A 17,318-nucleotide genomic window follows, 5' to 3' on the forward strand; every position below is an offset into this window, starting at 1 on the left:
AGCTTAAGAAAAAAATCTCTTTATTCAAATATGGAAATTTTGAATTTTTTTTTTAGAACATATGTTTAAGAACAATCTAAGAGGTCAGTTGAATAGTAAGAATTTTAACCTCATATTCATTAAGTAGGAGTAGTTCTTTTGCTCTGCATCTTACTACAGTAGTAACATGGACACAAAGACACTTGGAGATAGCATAAACAAGTGACGTAAACCTCTCTGAGCTTCACTTTCCTCATCAGTAAAATAGGGAGATAATAATTCTACCTATTACCCTATTTCAGAAGGTTTTTAAGAAGATTGAGATAATGAATTTAAAGGAGTAATTTGCCCAAGTCATCCAGCTTTCATTAGTAAAGCCAAGGATGAAACCCAGGTCTTGCAGACCATAAAGCACCCGGTCTTAACCATGAATGGTTAAGTTATGATAGTTACCTCAACAGATTCATCAGGACTAAATGAGGTTGCAGTGAGCCGAGATCATGACATTGCACTCCAGCCTGGGCTATAAGAGTGAAACTCCGTCTTAAAAAAAAAAAAAGAAAAGATAAATTCTTAGCATGGTGTTTGATGTACAGTAAAATTGCTCAATAAATGTGAGCAATTATTCTCTATTAACTCTGAGACCTAAAGATATCAGAGATTTTGAGTATTATCCAGTTAAACTCGCACATTTTACAGATAAAGCTAGGGCCCTGAGAGGGTGAGAGCTTGCCTATAAAGGAAGTGTCCATTATAATTGGATGGAACAAGGGTTTCTGACTCCCCAGTGCAATGCTGAGGCCTCAGTGCTATTTTGCCAACATAAACTCAGCTGGAACTGGAGTAAATGCCTGTGGTTGTGAGGTGAAATTGAACTATGTTCCTCAGAATCCTTTCTGAACTCCTGTTTCTGCTAGTCTCCGTTGGATAAAATGTGCTCATTATTAGTGAGGTATTTTCAGATGTCAGAGCTGAGGAAGAGGGGAAAGGTTCTTGTTCCATTGTTAATGAGACATGACCTCTTCTTTCTTAAAGGAGAAAAGGCTTCTGGCCTCCCCCTAGGCTGTAGATGAAAAATATTCATTTTAAGAAACATTTCATGATCAACATGTATTCACTTACAGTTTGTCAAGATTAGTACAGTGTTTTCTACATGAGCTGCTCATGATTGCAGATCACTTCTGCCTAAAGTCTGTGTAAGTTACTGCTAAACCACAGTGTCCTAGAAGAAGACATCAGGTATTAGGCCACCGAAGCTGTGGCCCAAATGCTATTTTCACCAGTAGTGTTCTGGGAGATTATGAGTTCTGAGTTACAAGAATTTTTTCACAGTTACTTGCAGGTGATATTTTTAAATGGTATCTTTGTAGTTGTATGGACCCTTTGACATTATGTATTAATTTGGGTAGGAATATTTAATGGATATTTGATATACCATGACTTGTCTTCCATTGATTTTCAGTCATGTAAATATTTTACCTTTTCTTTTAAAAACATATAGGTGAAGAGAATGTATGATGTTGTTAATGAAAAATAGAAATGAAATTTAAATTTTAGATGTAAAGTATTATATGCATTTTAAAGAAATAGTATTTATAGATATCAGAAAGATATGTAGTTGTATTTATGCTGAATGTTTTCTGCCTTTGTTATATATAACATTCAAATCCAAATAAGTATATTTAAAATAGTAAATCTTCATTGTGTGTATTTTAGAATTCACACAAAAATCCGTCTTTTAATGTCATACTCATAGTTCTTGTGGAATACTGTTTTAGTCCATTCCCAGAAGTTGCAGAATCAGTTCAGCAAGAACTAGAATCTTACAGAGCACAGGAAGATGAGGTCAAACGACTTAAAAGCATTATGGTAAGAATCTGTTTGCTTTCTAAGAATTGTAGGAAAGAGGAGGGTTATCTGTCTAAAGAGATTTGGGTTTTTTCCTTATAAAAATTCAAGGCCATTTAATGCTTTTATAACAAAAATATTTTCAACTTGCATAAGTGATCAAAAAGAAATCTAAATATTGAGAAGAAAATTAAATATTAATATAAATATGATTTGAAAAAATATATAATGTAGCTTCATTTTAGAGATATATATTCCAGTGCTGCTCATTCTACCATACTTCAATGTAACTTCAGATTTCAGCTCTATTATTTATTGCTATGTGACCTGTGGCACGTCTCTGGGCCTCTCTCCTTATCCAAAAAATGCCAGCTGATCACTTAGTCATCTAACCATTAGACTGGCCATTACTAGAACTTTTATGTAACTGTCATAAATATGTATGCTTGCACCTCAGAGGAGGAGAATTGCTATTCTAGGTGACTTTAAAATCTTACTGTATATCAATAATCTTAGGAATGTGTTGATTTTTATGGTTGGGCCTGGGATTTTTGAGTAGCTATTGGGACCTTTTTTCTTTACAAGGGACTAGAAGGTGAAGATGAAGGAGCCATAAGTATGCTTTCTGACAATACTGCTAAGCTAACATCAGCTGTTAGGTAAGTGAACAATATATCCTCTTTGAAGTCTTTCTGTTGATAGGATTTTATTTATTTATTTTATTTAACTAAAATATTGTTAATGTTTTTACCTAGTAGGAAACTGTAGGCAATAGCAAATATAACTTTGAATTTAAAGAACTAAGTTATATTTAACTAAATGTTTAAGCTGATTTTAGTTCCCACTTAGATATAGGAGATCATTCATTCTTTCACCAATTAGAACTGTGTAATAGGGGTAATTTTATAAGGAAAATACTATTAATGATAAAGTAGGCCAAGTGATTATTAATTTTATTATCGATACTCTTTTCTTCACTAAAAGTTAAGCAGTGTTTTTCTGTACTTTGAATGCCATTAAGGAGGGAGGAGGCTGGGTGCGGTGGCTAATGCCTGTAATCCCAGTACTTTGGGAGGCCAAGGCAGGCAGATCACAAGGTCAAGAGATTAAGACCATCCTGGCCAGCATGGTGAAACTCCATCTCTACTAAAAAAAATTTGAAAATTAGCCGGGAATGGTGGCGCATGCCTGTAGTCCCACCTACTCAGGAGGCTAAAGCGAGAGAATCACTTGAACCCAGGAGGCAGAGGTTGCAGTGAGTCGAGATCGTGCCATTGCACTCCAGCCCAGGCGACAGAGACTCTGTCTCAAAAAAAAGGAGGAGGGAGGAAATGTGTTTTAGAAATACAGATAAAACATATTTCCATTAATTTGATTTTGTTTATACCGCCAAAATTTGGAATCAGAAAGTAAAATGGTAGAAATAATATTTGGGAGCCAGATTTTTAAAAATAAGAAGCATTTCACTTGTATTAATAAATACTGTAGGTATTCAAGCCTAGAGATTAAATTAGTTGATAGTTTAACTTGTCATCTTGTCACTGTTTCAATGTTCTGCGTTTCCACAGAGTAAACACCAGACATGGGATAAAGTCTGCATCATTTTAGAAAATTTATTGGTTAATATTTAATTTTTTGATACTTGCAGTTCTTTGCCAGAACTCCTTGAGAAAAAAAGACTTATTGATCTCCATACAAATGTTGCCACTGCTGTTTTAGAACATATAAAGGTAAATTTAACTTTTTCTCCCCGCAGTATGACTTGGGTTTACATAGGGTTTTATGCTTTGTAAGATGCTTTTATATTCATTATCTTACTGAGCCCCCGCTGTAACATGAAGTATAATTATGGAAGACAGCAGTATTATAGTTTTTTTTTTTTTTTTTTTGCAAATAAGGAAACCTAGGAATCTAGAAAGATAAGTGATTTGCAAGGTCACATGTTTAGTAAATAGAAGTGGGAATCTATGATATTTTCAATATATTGCACTGCCTCAATATCGCTGCTGTACGTACTGCTGTATTAATAGTAGACTTGTGTCTCGGCATCAGTAATACAGATTTGGAAATCTCTTACCAGAGTTCTATCTAAAATATCCGTTAATAACATCACTTTTATTTATGTGACTTTGTTCTGAACCTTTTAAATTTAGATGAATCTGTTAGCATCAAAGCTTCTTACTGTGTATCATTGAATTGTGATTTTGAAACAAATATGTTGGGAGTTCTATATATTGTTTTAGTTCTTTTTCTCACTACCATGTTATGACTACCCCATTTTCAGCTTAATCAGTCCTCCAGTATTCTGCTGTTACTTATTCTCCACAGTTGGAGCTGAATTTCCATGGCAAATTGACCATATGCTAAAACTTGGCTAATATTGACCCCTACTTTCCATTTTATATGATGCATTTGAAACTGCTTAAAAAGCTGAATGTAATTGCTGGCTGTCAGAGATGTTGATAACACCTGGGATTTATTGAGAAGGGACTTAAAGGCATTATTTAAATAATTTTAAAAGCCATAAAAGCATTAGAAAGGCATTAACATAGATAATGGGCATCCTGCAGCATGCAGTTTAAACCTGCATGATTTCTATTATGCCAACAACCTAATTTTTTTCTTTGTTTCACATCTTGGTACTTGATATTTTTCAGGTTCATACAGAAATAGAAGCATAACTGCAGTCTGTAGGTGATTCTGCTGATGTTTTCACTTCTCTATGTAGCGTCTCTGTGACATGGCAAAAGAGTGTTCACATCTGTTTACCTAAGGTCATTGTCTCTTGTGGAGGTGATACAGATACAGATACAGATATATAGATATATCATCAGGTGAAATACAACAGAGAGCTATATTGAGAATTTCCTTCAGATCGGAGACTAGAGCTTACAGTTTGAGAAAATTTTGGTTAATTTACTTATCCAATCATGTTTATTGAATGGCTCTATGTATATTGTACTAGGCCCTGAAGATACTGTAGTAAACAAGACAGACAAGTTCTCTGTTCTCTTGGAGCTTATATTGTAGTGACAGTAAATGGAGTAAGCAAATTAGAAAACAAGATAACTTCAGGCATTTCAGTGATATGAGAACAACAAAACCTGGGTAGGGTGATGTGAGGCAATGGGATGTGAGAATGGCTGAGAGGTCTACTCTGGAGCAAGTGGTGAGCGAAATCACCTTTGATGAGGTGATGTTTGAGTTGAGACAGTAATCACAGGAAGGAGCCAATTAGTGAAGATCTCAGGGCCAACCATGCCAGGCAGAGGGAATAAGAAGTGCAAAGGCCCTACAACAAACAAATTCAGTGTGTTTGAGAACGTAGAAGACAAATGTGCTTTATTGAGGAGGGAAAGAGTGGTGGGTAGGATATGGGATCAAAAAAAAGTAGAAATGTAAGTATGATAACTCATTAGAGGTTAATGACATGATCTGATTTATGTTTTAAAATAAAGAAGACTGTGGAGGATAAGGGACGATGAGTTCTGGAAATAAAAGTGGAACTGTAAGAAAACTATTATAGATGTCTAGGTGAAAAATGATTTATAAGACATAATTTACTTGTGAAATTTTTTATGATGCTTATTTATAATTTTACACTAATGATTTTAGATGACTTTTTCAGATCAGTTTTTGCTACCAGAGGCCATCTGTCTGAGATAGTTTAATATGCTGCCGTGCCTGACCTAAACAATTCTACTTGAAGACTTCTTGGTCTTATAAAAGAAAGTGTTTCCTTTAGGGTTGCTGGTTCTCTGGCAGAGCATCTTATGCCGAGAAACTAATTTGTCATTCAAGATATTGAGTGCTTTTATGTAAAAGATAGATTTTATTTATTTATTTATTTATTTATTTATTTTCGACAGGATCTCTCCCTGTCACCCAGGCTAGAATACGGTGGCACGATCATAGCTCACTGCAGCCTTAACCTCTTGGGCTCAAGGATCCTCCTGCCTTGCCTCCCTAGTAACTAAGACTATTGGTGCATTCCACCACACCCAGCCAGAAAAATAGATATTATTGAATCATATCTTGCTAAAGATCCTTTTCTTTTTTTTTTTTTGAGACGAAGTCTCGCTCTATCGCCCAAACTGGAGTGTAGTGACCGGATCTCAGCTCACTGCAAGCTCCGCCTCCTGGGTTCACGCCATTCTCCTGCCTCAGCCTCCCGAGTAGCTGGGACTACAGGCGCCCGCCACCTCGCCCAGCTAGTTTTTTTTTTTTGTATTTTTTAGTGGAGATGGGGTTTCACCGTGTTAGCCAGGATGGTCTCGATCTCCTGACCTTGTGATCCGCCCGTCTCAGCCTCCCAAAGTGCTGGGATTACAGGCTTGAGCCACCGCGCCCTGTCAAGATCCTTTTCATCACAAGATCTGATTTAAACAAAGTGTGCTATTGAGGGCATTCGCTTTACAGAGGGAAAATATTGTCATCTGTGGAACACACTACTCCTAGTTGGGTCATTCTAAGAAGTCCAATTAAAAATCAAAAGTTTGCCGGGCACGGTGGCTCATGCCTGTAATCCCAGCACTTTGGGAGGCTGAGGCGGGCGGATCACAAGGTCAGGAGATCGAGACCATCCTGGCTAACCCCCATACTGACATGGTAACTCTGTCACCATGCTGGAGTGCAGTGGCGCGCTCTCAGCTCACTGCAACCTCCAACTCCTGAGATCAAGCAATTCTTCTGCCTCAGCCTCCTGAGTAGCTGGGACTACAGGCATGCGCCACCACGCCCAGCTAATTTTTGTATTTTTAGTTGAGACAGGATTTCACCATGTTGGGCAGGATGGGCTCCATCTCTTGACCCCGTGATCCGCCCGCCTCAGCCCCACAAAGTGCTAGTATGGGTGTGAGCCACTGCGCCCGGCTGTAAATATTTTTTATTAGCTGGAAGATTGTGTCATGCAGAGGTCTCATCATTTCTCTTCGTATTTGACTGTATTAGTTTTACATATTTCTTCTTTTGTTAAGAGTATAGCGGCCTCTTACATTTCCTTCAATCGTTTTCTAAGGAAGAAATTAATCTTTTTAGAAGTCCTGGCAGTTACCCTGCAATTGATGTTTGGGTGGAAAATTAGAGCACACCAGTTTGTCATAACTTTAAGAAACATTTTCACTTTATTGATATTCTGAGGATTTTAGTGATTTGGGTAATTTGGGTCTGATAAAGAGTAAATTGTTGAATACTCATTTGTTTTGAGTAATCTGTATTTTTAAACCCTTTCTTTAGTTGTTTTTTCATCCTTAATAGAAATGCAACTTTCCCACTTGCTGGTCGTTAAAGAATGGCTTCTGGGATTACTTACATAATTTGTAGACAGCCTATTTTAATTATTCTTAGCTCACCTATGTAGCTAACCTGAATAAAGTACTCTTTAGCTCCAGATACCTAAAGAAAAGTAACCTACTTGTAAGGCATAGTTGATGAGATGAGAGAGGAAATGGTATCATGTGTTCTTTCCCCCAGTGTTCCCACCTTACAGGAAGAGCACCCACATCTAAATGCTCCAACCAACTGGATATAGCTGGTAAAGAATAAGGTATCAATAAACTTTGTGAGGCAAGGCTTAATTGTTACTGGATCCTCATTTTTGTTTTACTGGTTCTTATAGACAGTCTTATAGGGACTGAATTAGATCTAAGACATCATCTGATTAGGTGATGTCTGTACTCTAAAGAAGGCTTAACCCTTGTTGGCAATGCTAGCTTTTCACTAGTGTTCCTTCTGAGGACTGATTTTTTATTTTTATTTTTTGGTTCAACTGCCTTATATTTTTATGGGGAAGATAAGCTTTCAAAATAAAGTAGAAACTCTCTTAACTGATCTCTACTTAGTCAACACACCAAATTAACTGTTGCCCTCTGTAAACCACAGTGGCCAGTAGCCACATTATTAACATGTTGATAACTCATAACAATTTCCTTATTATCCTGTGCCTTTTTCTGCTCTCGTGATTGGATTTTTTTTTTTTTTTTTTTGCTTACTAATGAGTTATTTGTGTTTTAATGCATTTGTGTCAATTGTATGAGTATGAAAAGAAGATTGTTTCTATAAAACTAAGTTGCATATCTTAGACTCAGTGAACATGAGTCTTTAAATATTGTTTGAATTAGGTGTAGGTAAAAAACCTTCACCATAAAAGATTGGAAAACCTCAGAAAATACTATATTGTACTGAAATTACTTTGCAATGTCTCTGAAATTTTTTATTCCACTCCAAAAGAAGCAAACCTGGAAATCATAGGTGATTTCCAATAGGTGTGCTTTATGCAAGAAAGAAAAAAAAATGTCAGTCAGTGAATCTCTATACTCAAAGAGGAAATCTTGGACATAGATCAGTGATTGACAGACTGTATATTTTGGGTCTTAAAACATACAGCATAGATCCTGTTTTATTCTTCACATAAACTGACTTTTTTTTTTTTTTTTTTTTTTTTTTTAACATTAACTGACTTTGATTCACTGATCACTATTGCTCCTGATCACATTAGAGGTCTTTTACTATACTAGAAGTCAGAACATTTCTCTGGCTGGATTTTGTGCTGATTTGTTTAAAATGATCTCTTGTCCAGTATACATATCAAGTGAAAGTTCTTTTTACCTTGGTGTCTTCAAGACAGAGGAAAAATATATTCTGTATCAGAAAGGTCACAGTGGATGAGCTATCACTTGTCTTTTATCTCTTCCCATCTCAAAATAAGATTAATTACTATGAGAATCTGAAGTGTTTTATTTTTTATTGCAAGTATGACAAAAGATAGCTCTCCAGTGAGTGGAATATCCTTCAACTCCTTACTGTGAATTTCTGGAACTACTTCTACATCTCAAAAAAAAAAAAAAAAGGAGTATGAAATCAACTTTCTCTTGCTCTTGGCTCTCACTTCCCTAATACCTGCTTTTGTGAGGATGAAGCATTGTCATTTAGCAAGACCCAGTTTAATAGATTCATAAAGATTAAATTCAGAGGAATAAAGACATCTCAAAACTCAATAATGAGAAAGCAAACTACCTGTATAAGCCAAGGTTCCCCAGAGAAACAGAACTAATCCTTGGCTGAAAATACGAACATAAGATGTGGGGTGTTTTTTTTTTCTTTTAAAAGGAGAATAAACTTTTTTTTTTTCACTGTTATGTTAGATATTTAACATAATAGGTATATTCCCGCATTCTACAGAGGAATTGAATCTCAAAAATACTGAATACTTGGCTTAAGACCATCTACTAAAGCCTGAATTTTAACTTGGGTTTTTAAGTCCCATGTTCTCTCTACCATGCTGTAGTTCCGTAAAACATATCTACTAAAATTCAATGAGAATTGCTTGCTCTTTTGTAATCCCTTTGGAGTAACCATAGGATTAAGAATAATTTAAACTGAAAAAATAACAACCAAGCAAGGTGTGATGGCATGCACCTGTAATCCCAGCCACTCAGGCTGAGGTGGAAGGATCACTTGAGCCCAGGAGTTCAAGTCCAGTTGACCAACATGGCAAGACCCCCATCTCATAAAAGATAAAAATAACAAAAAATAGAGAGTAGTAGGGAACCTCTATAGTCTGTGATTTTTCTCTGTTGATTTCCCTCTGTTGATTTCCTGTTTTTAATTTCACTGGTTCTGCTCTAATTTTTATTACTCATTTTCTTCTGCCTATTTTGGATTTAACTTGCTGTTCTTTTTCTAAGTATATATTTTAAGAGTTCAACATTCAGCTGGGCGTGGTGGCTTACGCCTGTAATCCCAGCACTTTGGGAGGCCAAGGCAGGCAGATCACTTCAGGCCAGGAGTTCGAGACCGGCCTGGCCGACATGGCAAAACTGCATCTCTACTAAAAATACAAAACTTAGCCGAATGTGGTGGCACATGCCTGTAGTCACTCAGGAGGCTGAGGCATGAGAATTACTTGAACCCAGGAGGCAGAGGTTGCAGTGAGCTGAGATGGCACCACTGCACTCCAGCCTGAATGACAGAGTGAGACTCTGCCTCAAAAAAAAAAAAAAAAAAGCACTCAACATACTGGTTGAATAAATTAAAATGAAATGATTTCTGAGAGCCATAGAAAACAAGACAACACTTTACAAATGTCACAGAAATATCATAAAGCAGTTTTCACTATTTCATGATAATAAGGTCACTTCTGTTTATATTTTTTATACTTGCCATTATAAAGATCACTTTGTGTACATTTTAAATTTTTTATTATATAGATCATTTTAGTCTGAATTTAAATATTTTTAGCACAAGTCAATACATAGGATAAACTTACAGATTAAATATTGTGTTCATATTCTAAAATAGATTTAAGGCAGCTCCCTCAAATAGCACATAGAATGAAAACAATCCAATAAAAGCTCAAAAATAATTCAGTAAAAGCTCAATAGTTATAATGTTAATTCTCAAATTTGGCTTTGAATTTTCTCACAGCCAAGATAAAAAAGAGAGAGATGATTAAGATTTTAAAAAAAAAAAAAAAACTTTCTGTCAGAAAGATTTTCTGTTTTTTATTCTAAGCAAACCATTTCTTAGCATCACATTATGAAAGACATTGCTCAGATTGGGCATTATCTAGAATAAATTAAGTGATGTGATGATGTAGTATTCAATATCAGTTACCCTTATAGATTTCATGTGACTGTTTCATATAGCAGCTTTCATGAAAGCCAGGGATATAATATTAAATACAATTCAATGAGAGCAGTTCTATGAGTTACTGACGTAGCAAAGTCTAAGTTTATTGCCCTCTAATGGTTCCTCTGTATACGTCCTGTTGTTAAACTAAGAATAGAATTTTTAGTATCTGGAGTGGAAAGATTGCATATTCTTTGAATAATCTGTAATATCATTTTTTCATTTTGACTTTTGATAGGAGTGAGATAACAAGTTGAGGTTATACATTCTGATTTAGGCCTGGAATGCTAGAAATTCGATGCTCTTGGTTGAGAGAAAAAATGCATATATTTGGAAATGAGATAACCAACTAGTAAGATTGATAATCTGTTGTGGAAATTGAAGATATAACCAGGTTTCTCACTTTGATAGTATACTGTCCTATCTGTGCACAGAAGAGAGGTAGAAGTAAAAAGAGGAATTTTATTCAAGATTCCTAAGTCACTATGGCACATGAGCTAAGTTCATTGTAGCTTGGGAACCCAACAAGTAAATATTTTCAGCCACTTGTATCATAGAACACCTTTAAATAAATTTTATGGACCATCTTGGTTTTTTGTAACGTAATTTTTCACATTGACAAACCCATGCATATAGTGGCAAGCCCACCAGTATGAATTGCAGCAAAATGCACACCTGAATAACTGAAAATAAATTAAAAACGGCTATTTTGTTATATTATACAAAGCAACAGATGGTTATAATACAGCATTACTGGTGCTACCCACCTGGATATCCAAATACAGCCCTGAAAGATGGCAGAAATGAAACATGTGAAGAAGTAAGAAAAAAACAGGAATGGCTAGAATATAAACAGTCTTCAACTTAGGTGTAGGTTATATCCTGAAAGTCTGGTTCTAGGTTCATTGTAGCTTGGGATATACTTTTTTTAATGACCAAAATGTATTTATTTAATATACATCACAAGGACTCAGCTGAGGCTTAATTTAAAAGACAAAAACAAAAATAATACCACAGCTGGTGATACAGAGTCTATACAGAAATCACAAAAAAAGACCATCTAAGGAAAAGTTAAAAAGACAACACAAGGACAGGCTGGGCAGCCTGGGTCAGGGCTCCTGACTGGTGACCTGCTTTGAGTAGGTTTCTTGCAGATACTTCTTAAAAGCTGTGGAGTTTTTCCAGAATTTGGCAGCATGCGTGTTTAAGAGGCTATCAATGTTGGGTTCTCCTAGTAGGCTGGAGATGGAGAGTGTTCTAGATGGAGAGCAGAATGGTCCTGATGTCATACAGGGCAGACCACTTGTCCTTCAGGATGTCCAGGCATATGCATATGTTACCCTGGGTGTCCACACTGGGGTAGTAGCAGGGCGTGAGGAACTTCACCGTGGAAGCATTGTAAGGGGAGCCACTGGGGAACTCTAGCGAGTGCTTATACCTCAGGTCTTCATAGACTGTGCCAGCTGCTCCATGGATGGCTACCCATGTGAAAAGGTGGTCTGCTTCAGGGAAGGCAGAAATGCCTTTGTCACCACACATCATGAGTCATGAGTTCCTGCTGTTTTGCCCATGGGACCCTGCGTGGCACCCCAGCTTGGCTCGGCTCCTTTATAGGAGGCTGCGATGCTAGTGGTGGCTGGTTCGCAATTTGGGGAGGCCATCCAGGCGATGCTGGCAGAGAGACAGGAATTCGGAGAGCTCACGACTGCAACTGTGGGGGTACACTTTCCTATAGATATTACGTGGTAGGTAGGTTTCTGTCTCACAAACCCTATCTAATTCGTAATCTGGAATATTCCTAATGTAGCATTGCAACAGAGAAAGGTTTATCATTCCCTCTACCTCCTGAGAAGTAGGGAGAAAGGAGGTATAACTCCTTATTCCCTTCTGTCTTTCTTTTCACTGCTGAATGGTAATTGGGGATAGAATTGGGGTCTGAAGAACAGGGAAGGCCAAGAAGGATCACTCTAGACTTGGTCATCAACCCAGTCATTAGACTGAGGTAAGAAATGAGAATTATCCACGTATGTTTATTGCGGCACTATTCACAATAGCAAAGACTTGGAATCAGCCCAGATGTCCATCAGTGACAGACTGGATTAAGAAAATGTGGCACATATACACCATGGAATACTATGCAGCCATCAAAAAGGATGAGTTCGTGTCCTTTGTAGGGACATGGATGCAGCTGGAAACAGTCATTCTCAGCAAACTATCGCAAGAACAGAAAACCAAACACCACGTGTTCTCACTTATAGGTGGGAATTGAACAATGAGATCACTTGGACACGGGAAGGGGAGCATCACACACCGGGTCCTATTATGGGGAGGGGGGAGGGGGGAGTGATAGCATTGGGAGTTATACCTGATGTAAATGACGAGTTGATGGGTGCTGATGAGTTGGTGGGTACAGCATACCAACATGGCACAAGTATACATATGTAACAAACCTGCACGTTGTGCACATGTACCGTAGAACTTAAAGTATAATTTAAAAAAAAATATGTCATCTACAAAGACAAACAAAAAAATGGGAATTATCGCTAGCGGTGAATAGAGTTCTAGAACAGTAGTGTCTGTAGCTAGACTGGGGAGAGAAATAGTAAACAGAAGGAAAAATCCCTGCAATTAATTATATGAAGGAAAAGGGAATTAATTTGTTTGGTGTCCTTTCTTGGTCATCTGGCAAATGTCCCAGGTTATGGATTTTCAAAAAGCAAACCATGTGTACTACCTGTACTTCTCAGATAAGAGTTTTTTAGAGACAAGTCTCACTATGTTGCCCAGGCTTCTGTTGAATTCCTGTGCTCAAGTGATCCTCCTGCCTCAGCTTCCTGAATAGCTGGGATTACAGGTGCATGCCACGGTGTCCAGCTTTAGCGTCAGATAAGTTTTAAGATTATTCCTTTTTGGTGAGAAGGGACAAGCTAGTTTTAGAAAGGGCTCCCTTCCTTTGTTCTTTCCAAACCCTGTGGGCCGTGGCCAGTCAGATGTCTAACACAATCTGTATATGTGTGTATGTGTGCACAGCATGTTAATGTTCATTTGATATAATATAAATTGAGGCAGTGTACTGAAAAAATGAATGTAAAATCAGTCTGATTGTTTACCTAATGACCAAAATTTGGAGAAAAGCACTAGAATTTATTTTAATGAGATTCCTCCCATAGAATGTCCTTGTAAAAGGATTTTTGAGAAATGCATGGCTCTCAGAGTTTATATTCATTATATATAATCTGTATTCCATGCTTTTGATTGTCTAGAATGTTCCCCTTTTACTCACTTATTCTTAATATTTATTGAAGCTACCAAAGAATCTCAGTTTATCTTGACCTTGTTATTTTGTTTTATATTTTTAATTTGTTCATTTTTTATGTCACTCTTATTACCCAAACTGTATTCTTTTGAGCCCATGTTATATAAGAAGAATTAATCTTTGGAATTACAGAATTTGTTTCTCTTAGTGTTTTTCCTCATTTCAAGAATTTGAGAAAAGGCCCATAGAAGGAAGCAATAAGTTGTTCTTGAGGGTAGTGTAATTTTCCCTATTATCTATGGTATACATTAGAGTATGACCTGGATTTGAATCTCAACTCTGTACTACTTCTACTCTGGTAATCTTGAAGAAATACATGTTTATGTCTGTTTCTTCATCTTTAAGTGAGATTAATAATTCCTAGCTCATAGTTTTATTTGGAGAATTAAATGAGATCATGTAAGTTAGTAATTTTTGAACCCTGTTCTCTGGTACCCTAGAGCTATATGGAGACATTTAATGGATCACTTGTATCTATTTTGTGTTTAGGGTTCTGCAGAAGATTTGGTGTGAGAAAGAGGGTCCTGAGGCTCTCTTTTTAAAAACACTTGAAAGCCGTAGTTGTAAGTAAAGTGCCTTACACATGGTAGGTGCCGAAGAGATACTAGTTCTCTTATGCAGGTTAGAAAATCTGTATAGCACGTCACTCCGTTTCCTCTTAGATGGTGCTCCCTCATAATCAGTATATTAAAGGGCTGTTACTTTTAACAGCTTTATTGAGATGTAACTTACATACTTTGCAATTCATCAATTTAAAACATATCATTCAATAGGTTTTAGAATATTTACAGAGTGGTTGCAACCACAATCTAATTTTAAAGCATTTTTGTCATCTCAAAAAGAAACCCCCTACCTAGTGGCAATCACATTAAGTTGTTTTTGGACCCTATTTCCATTGTTCGTTAGAAGTTGATGTTATAAGTAAGTTACTACATCTCAAAAGGAGCAAAGTGAACCAATTGCCTGTACTTAACATAAGTCAGTGAGCCATGTTCTTTTTACTGATTTATATAGTTACAGAAATTAGATTCTGCTATGGCATTTAGCATATTTAGATTATTTATTTATTTATTTATTTATTTATTTATTTATTTAGAGACAGGGTCTCACTGTGTTTCCCAGGCTAGTCTCAAACTCCCAAGGCTCAAGCGATCCTCTCACCTCAGCCTCCCACGTACCTGGGACTACAGGCATGTGCCATCACACCTTAGCATACTGAGTTTTATATATTTAGTCACAAAAGACTAGATTATTTATGTTTTCCACTTCCAGAAGTTCATTCATCTACTTTCATGACTTTTAAAAATGATTGCTTGGTCTGTGTACGTCCTGTTCTTGGTTTCGAAATTCAACAAATGCAAGTGCTTGTTATAAGCCAGGTGCTGTGTTAGACTCCTAGGGTTAAATAGTTAATTAGATATGCTCTAAGGAGTTTACAGTTTTAGACACATAAGCAAAGGACAGTAATATACTGTGATCTTTGTTATTATGATGAGGTGTGTAAAGTGCTGTTGATACACAGATAAAGGAGTAATGAGTTATTTTGGCCAAGGAGGACACTGGGAGAGGGTCAGAAAGGGGAGAGAGCAGGGATTGAAGGAAGAGTTGCAGAAAAGCTACAGAGAAGGTAGATCTTGCATGAATAGAATTCACTGAGTAGATGGTAGAAGAGCAATATATTCTGCAAAAGCTAAGAGAATAACTTGAGCCTAAGACTAGAGAATTAAAAGCGAACACAGTATTTAATGAAAAGTTAAAAGTTTAATGAAATAACTATTTGATGTGACTAGAGGAAACGGAATTTAGTGAGTAGTGATAAAATAGAAAAGGTTAGCTGGATCAGAGGGCCTGAAAGTTGGTTTAACATCTTATTTTAGCACCTTTCCCCTTCCATTCCTGACTTCACTCTGCAGATAACGGCTTTTCCCAAGCTAATATTCACATTAATAGTTTCTAGTATCATTGTTGTTCCCCAAAGTTTTCTTTTTCTTCTTTCACTGCTTTGTATCCCATATCCTTTCTCTCATGTAAAGTATTAAATACTCATCTTGTCCTTTCTATTCCCACAGCTACTACTGTGGTCTTTTTCCTAGAATCTCTTATATTTCTTTTGTTCGTTTTTAATATTATTGGTGGGACTTTCTCATTTTTAGGACTTTACTTTTTCTCTGTTTTAGTATTCAAAATAACTTTATAGAGTAGCTAAAATAGTTCCTATATCAGAGAGTCTGAAGAATATGAAGGGCTGGAGATTTCATAGACAAGAGCTCACTGATAGGGAATCCTCTACATGCTGATGTAGAATATATTGTTCAGTGAAAGAAAAGGGCGGAAAAGTACAGTATCATACTTCTTGTGTCAGGAAGGAGACAGATATTAGAATACAGACCCTTTGCTTATATTTGCACAAAGAAACTCTAAAAACCTAGAAGAAATAATAATAATAATAAATACCTATAGAAGCAGGTAGAAATGGGGTGGAAGAGGACAGGGATGAAAAATAAGACTTCTCAGTATATGTCTTTTTATGTTGTATTCATTTTTGAACTGTCTGGATATTTAATCTATTAAATTTTGGCCTTGCGTGCCACTCCAAGGGAGTGGGAGTGAGAGGACTCTGATTTCTTCTTGCTCCATATATGAAATTCACTCCTTAGTCTACTATTGAGATGTTTCTACCTTGTTGTGCCTTGGCATGATCTGTTTAACTGAAATGAACTATATCTGTGTCCCTAAGTCACTTTCAGACTTCAACTCAGAATGTATCACTTCCTCCTCAATTGGCTATTTATTTCATTCTGCCTTTTAGCATAATGTATTTATGTTGTATATTTGTATATTGGTTCTATGTTGGTATTACTATAAATCCTAATTTATTTCATGAATGGTTTCTACTCCCACTTTGTTTACACCTTTAATTATAAAAATTGATTTTTATTATTTCATGAATGGTTTCTACTCCCACTTGATTATTAACACCCTCAATAATATCTGATTTATCTGAAGCATAACTTAAGAGATATTTGATCATTTTTATTTGCTTTTGAGGATCTTAATATGTTAACTTTATTTGGATAATTTTAATCAACAAAATTTTCAATTAGGAAAGGTCTCACACAGCCAAGTTTTACTAGTTTCCATTATCTTAAACTTCAAGATATTAAACAGGAAAACTAATAAGGAAAGTTTTAATTTTTTTTAAAAAAAACAAAAAGGACAATAATTTAGTTAAGGTAACTTTCCATTCAGTTAATGTGAATGTGTGTGGATTTGCACACTAAAGTAGTAAACATAACTTGACCACCTGACATGAATTTTGCATGGAGTACAATATGATTTGTATGCCAGTAACCAATACAATAAGTAAGAATTGTGTTTTTATCTTTGCTAATATATGTATGGTATGCAGAATTACTGCTGAATTTATCCATCAAATATGGTAAACAAAATAATCTATTTTTTTCCTATATTAAATATATATTCAAAAGTATTCAAAAGTAAGGCACTTTAAATTCTGTTAAGAAATGAAGGCCGGGCACAGTAGCTC

At 36.2% G+C, this 17,318-nt stretch overlaps 1 protein-coding gene and 1 pseudogene across 2 annotated transcripts in view; one reads left to right on the forward strand and one right to left on the reverse strand.

Annotated features, from left to right (window-relative positions):
- SCFD1 (sec1 family domain containing 1) overlaps window positions 1-17,318 on the forward strand; it is a 104,560-nt gene that overhangs the window by 47,468 nt on the left and 39,774 nt on the right. For both annotated transcript variants that reach the window (XM_015143476.3, NM_001266523.1), the window contains 3 exon segments: window positions 1,758-1,848; window positions 2,413-2,486; window positions 3,476-3,557. In XM_015143476.3, coding sequence (XP_014998962.1) covers window positions 1,758-1,848; window positions 2,413-2,486; window positions 3,476-3,557 — 247 coding nt within the window.
- On the reverse strand, window positions 11,565-12,258 carry LOC106999384 (ubiquitin-conjugating enzyme E2 C pseudogene; annotated as a pseudogene).

The sequence above is a fragment of the Macaca mulatta genome, chromosome 7 (genome assembly GCF_049350105.2).
Source record: "Macaca mulatta isolate MMU2019108-1 chromosome 7, T2T-MMU8v2.0, whole genome shotgun sequence".
Lineage (NCBI taxonomy): Eukaryota > Metazoa > Chordata > Mammalia > Primates > Cercopithecidae > Macaca > Macaca mulatta.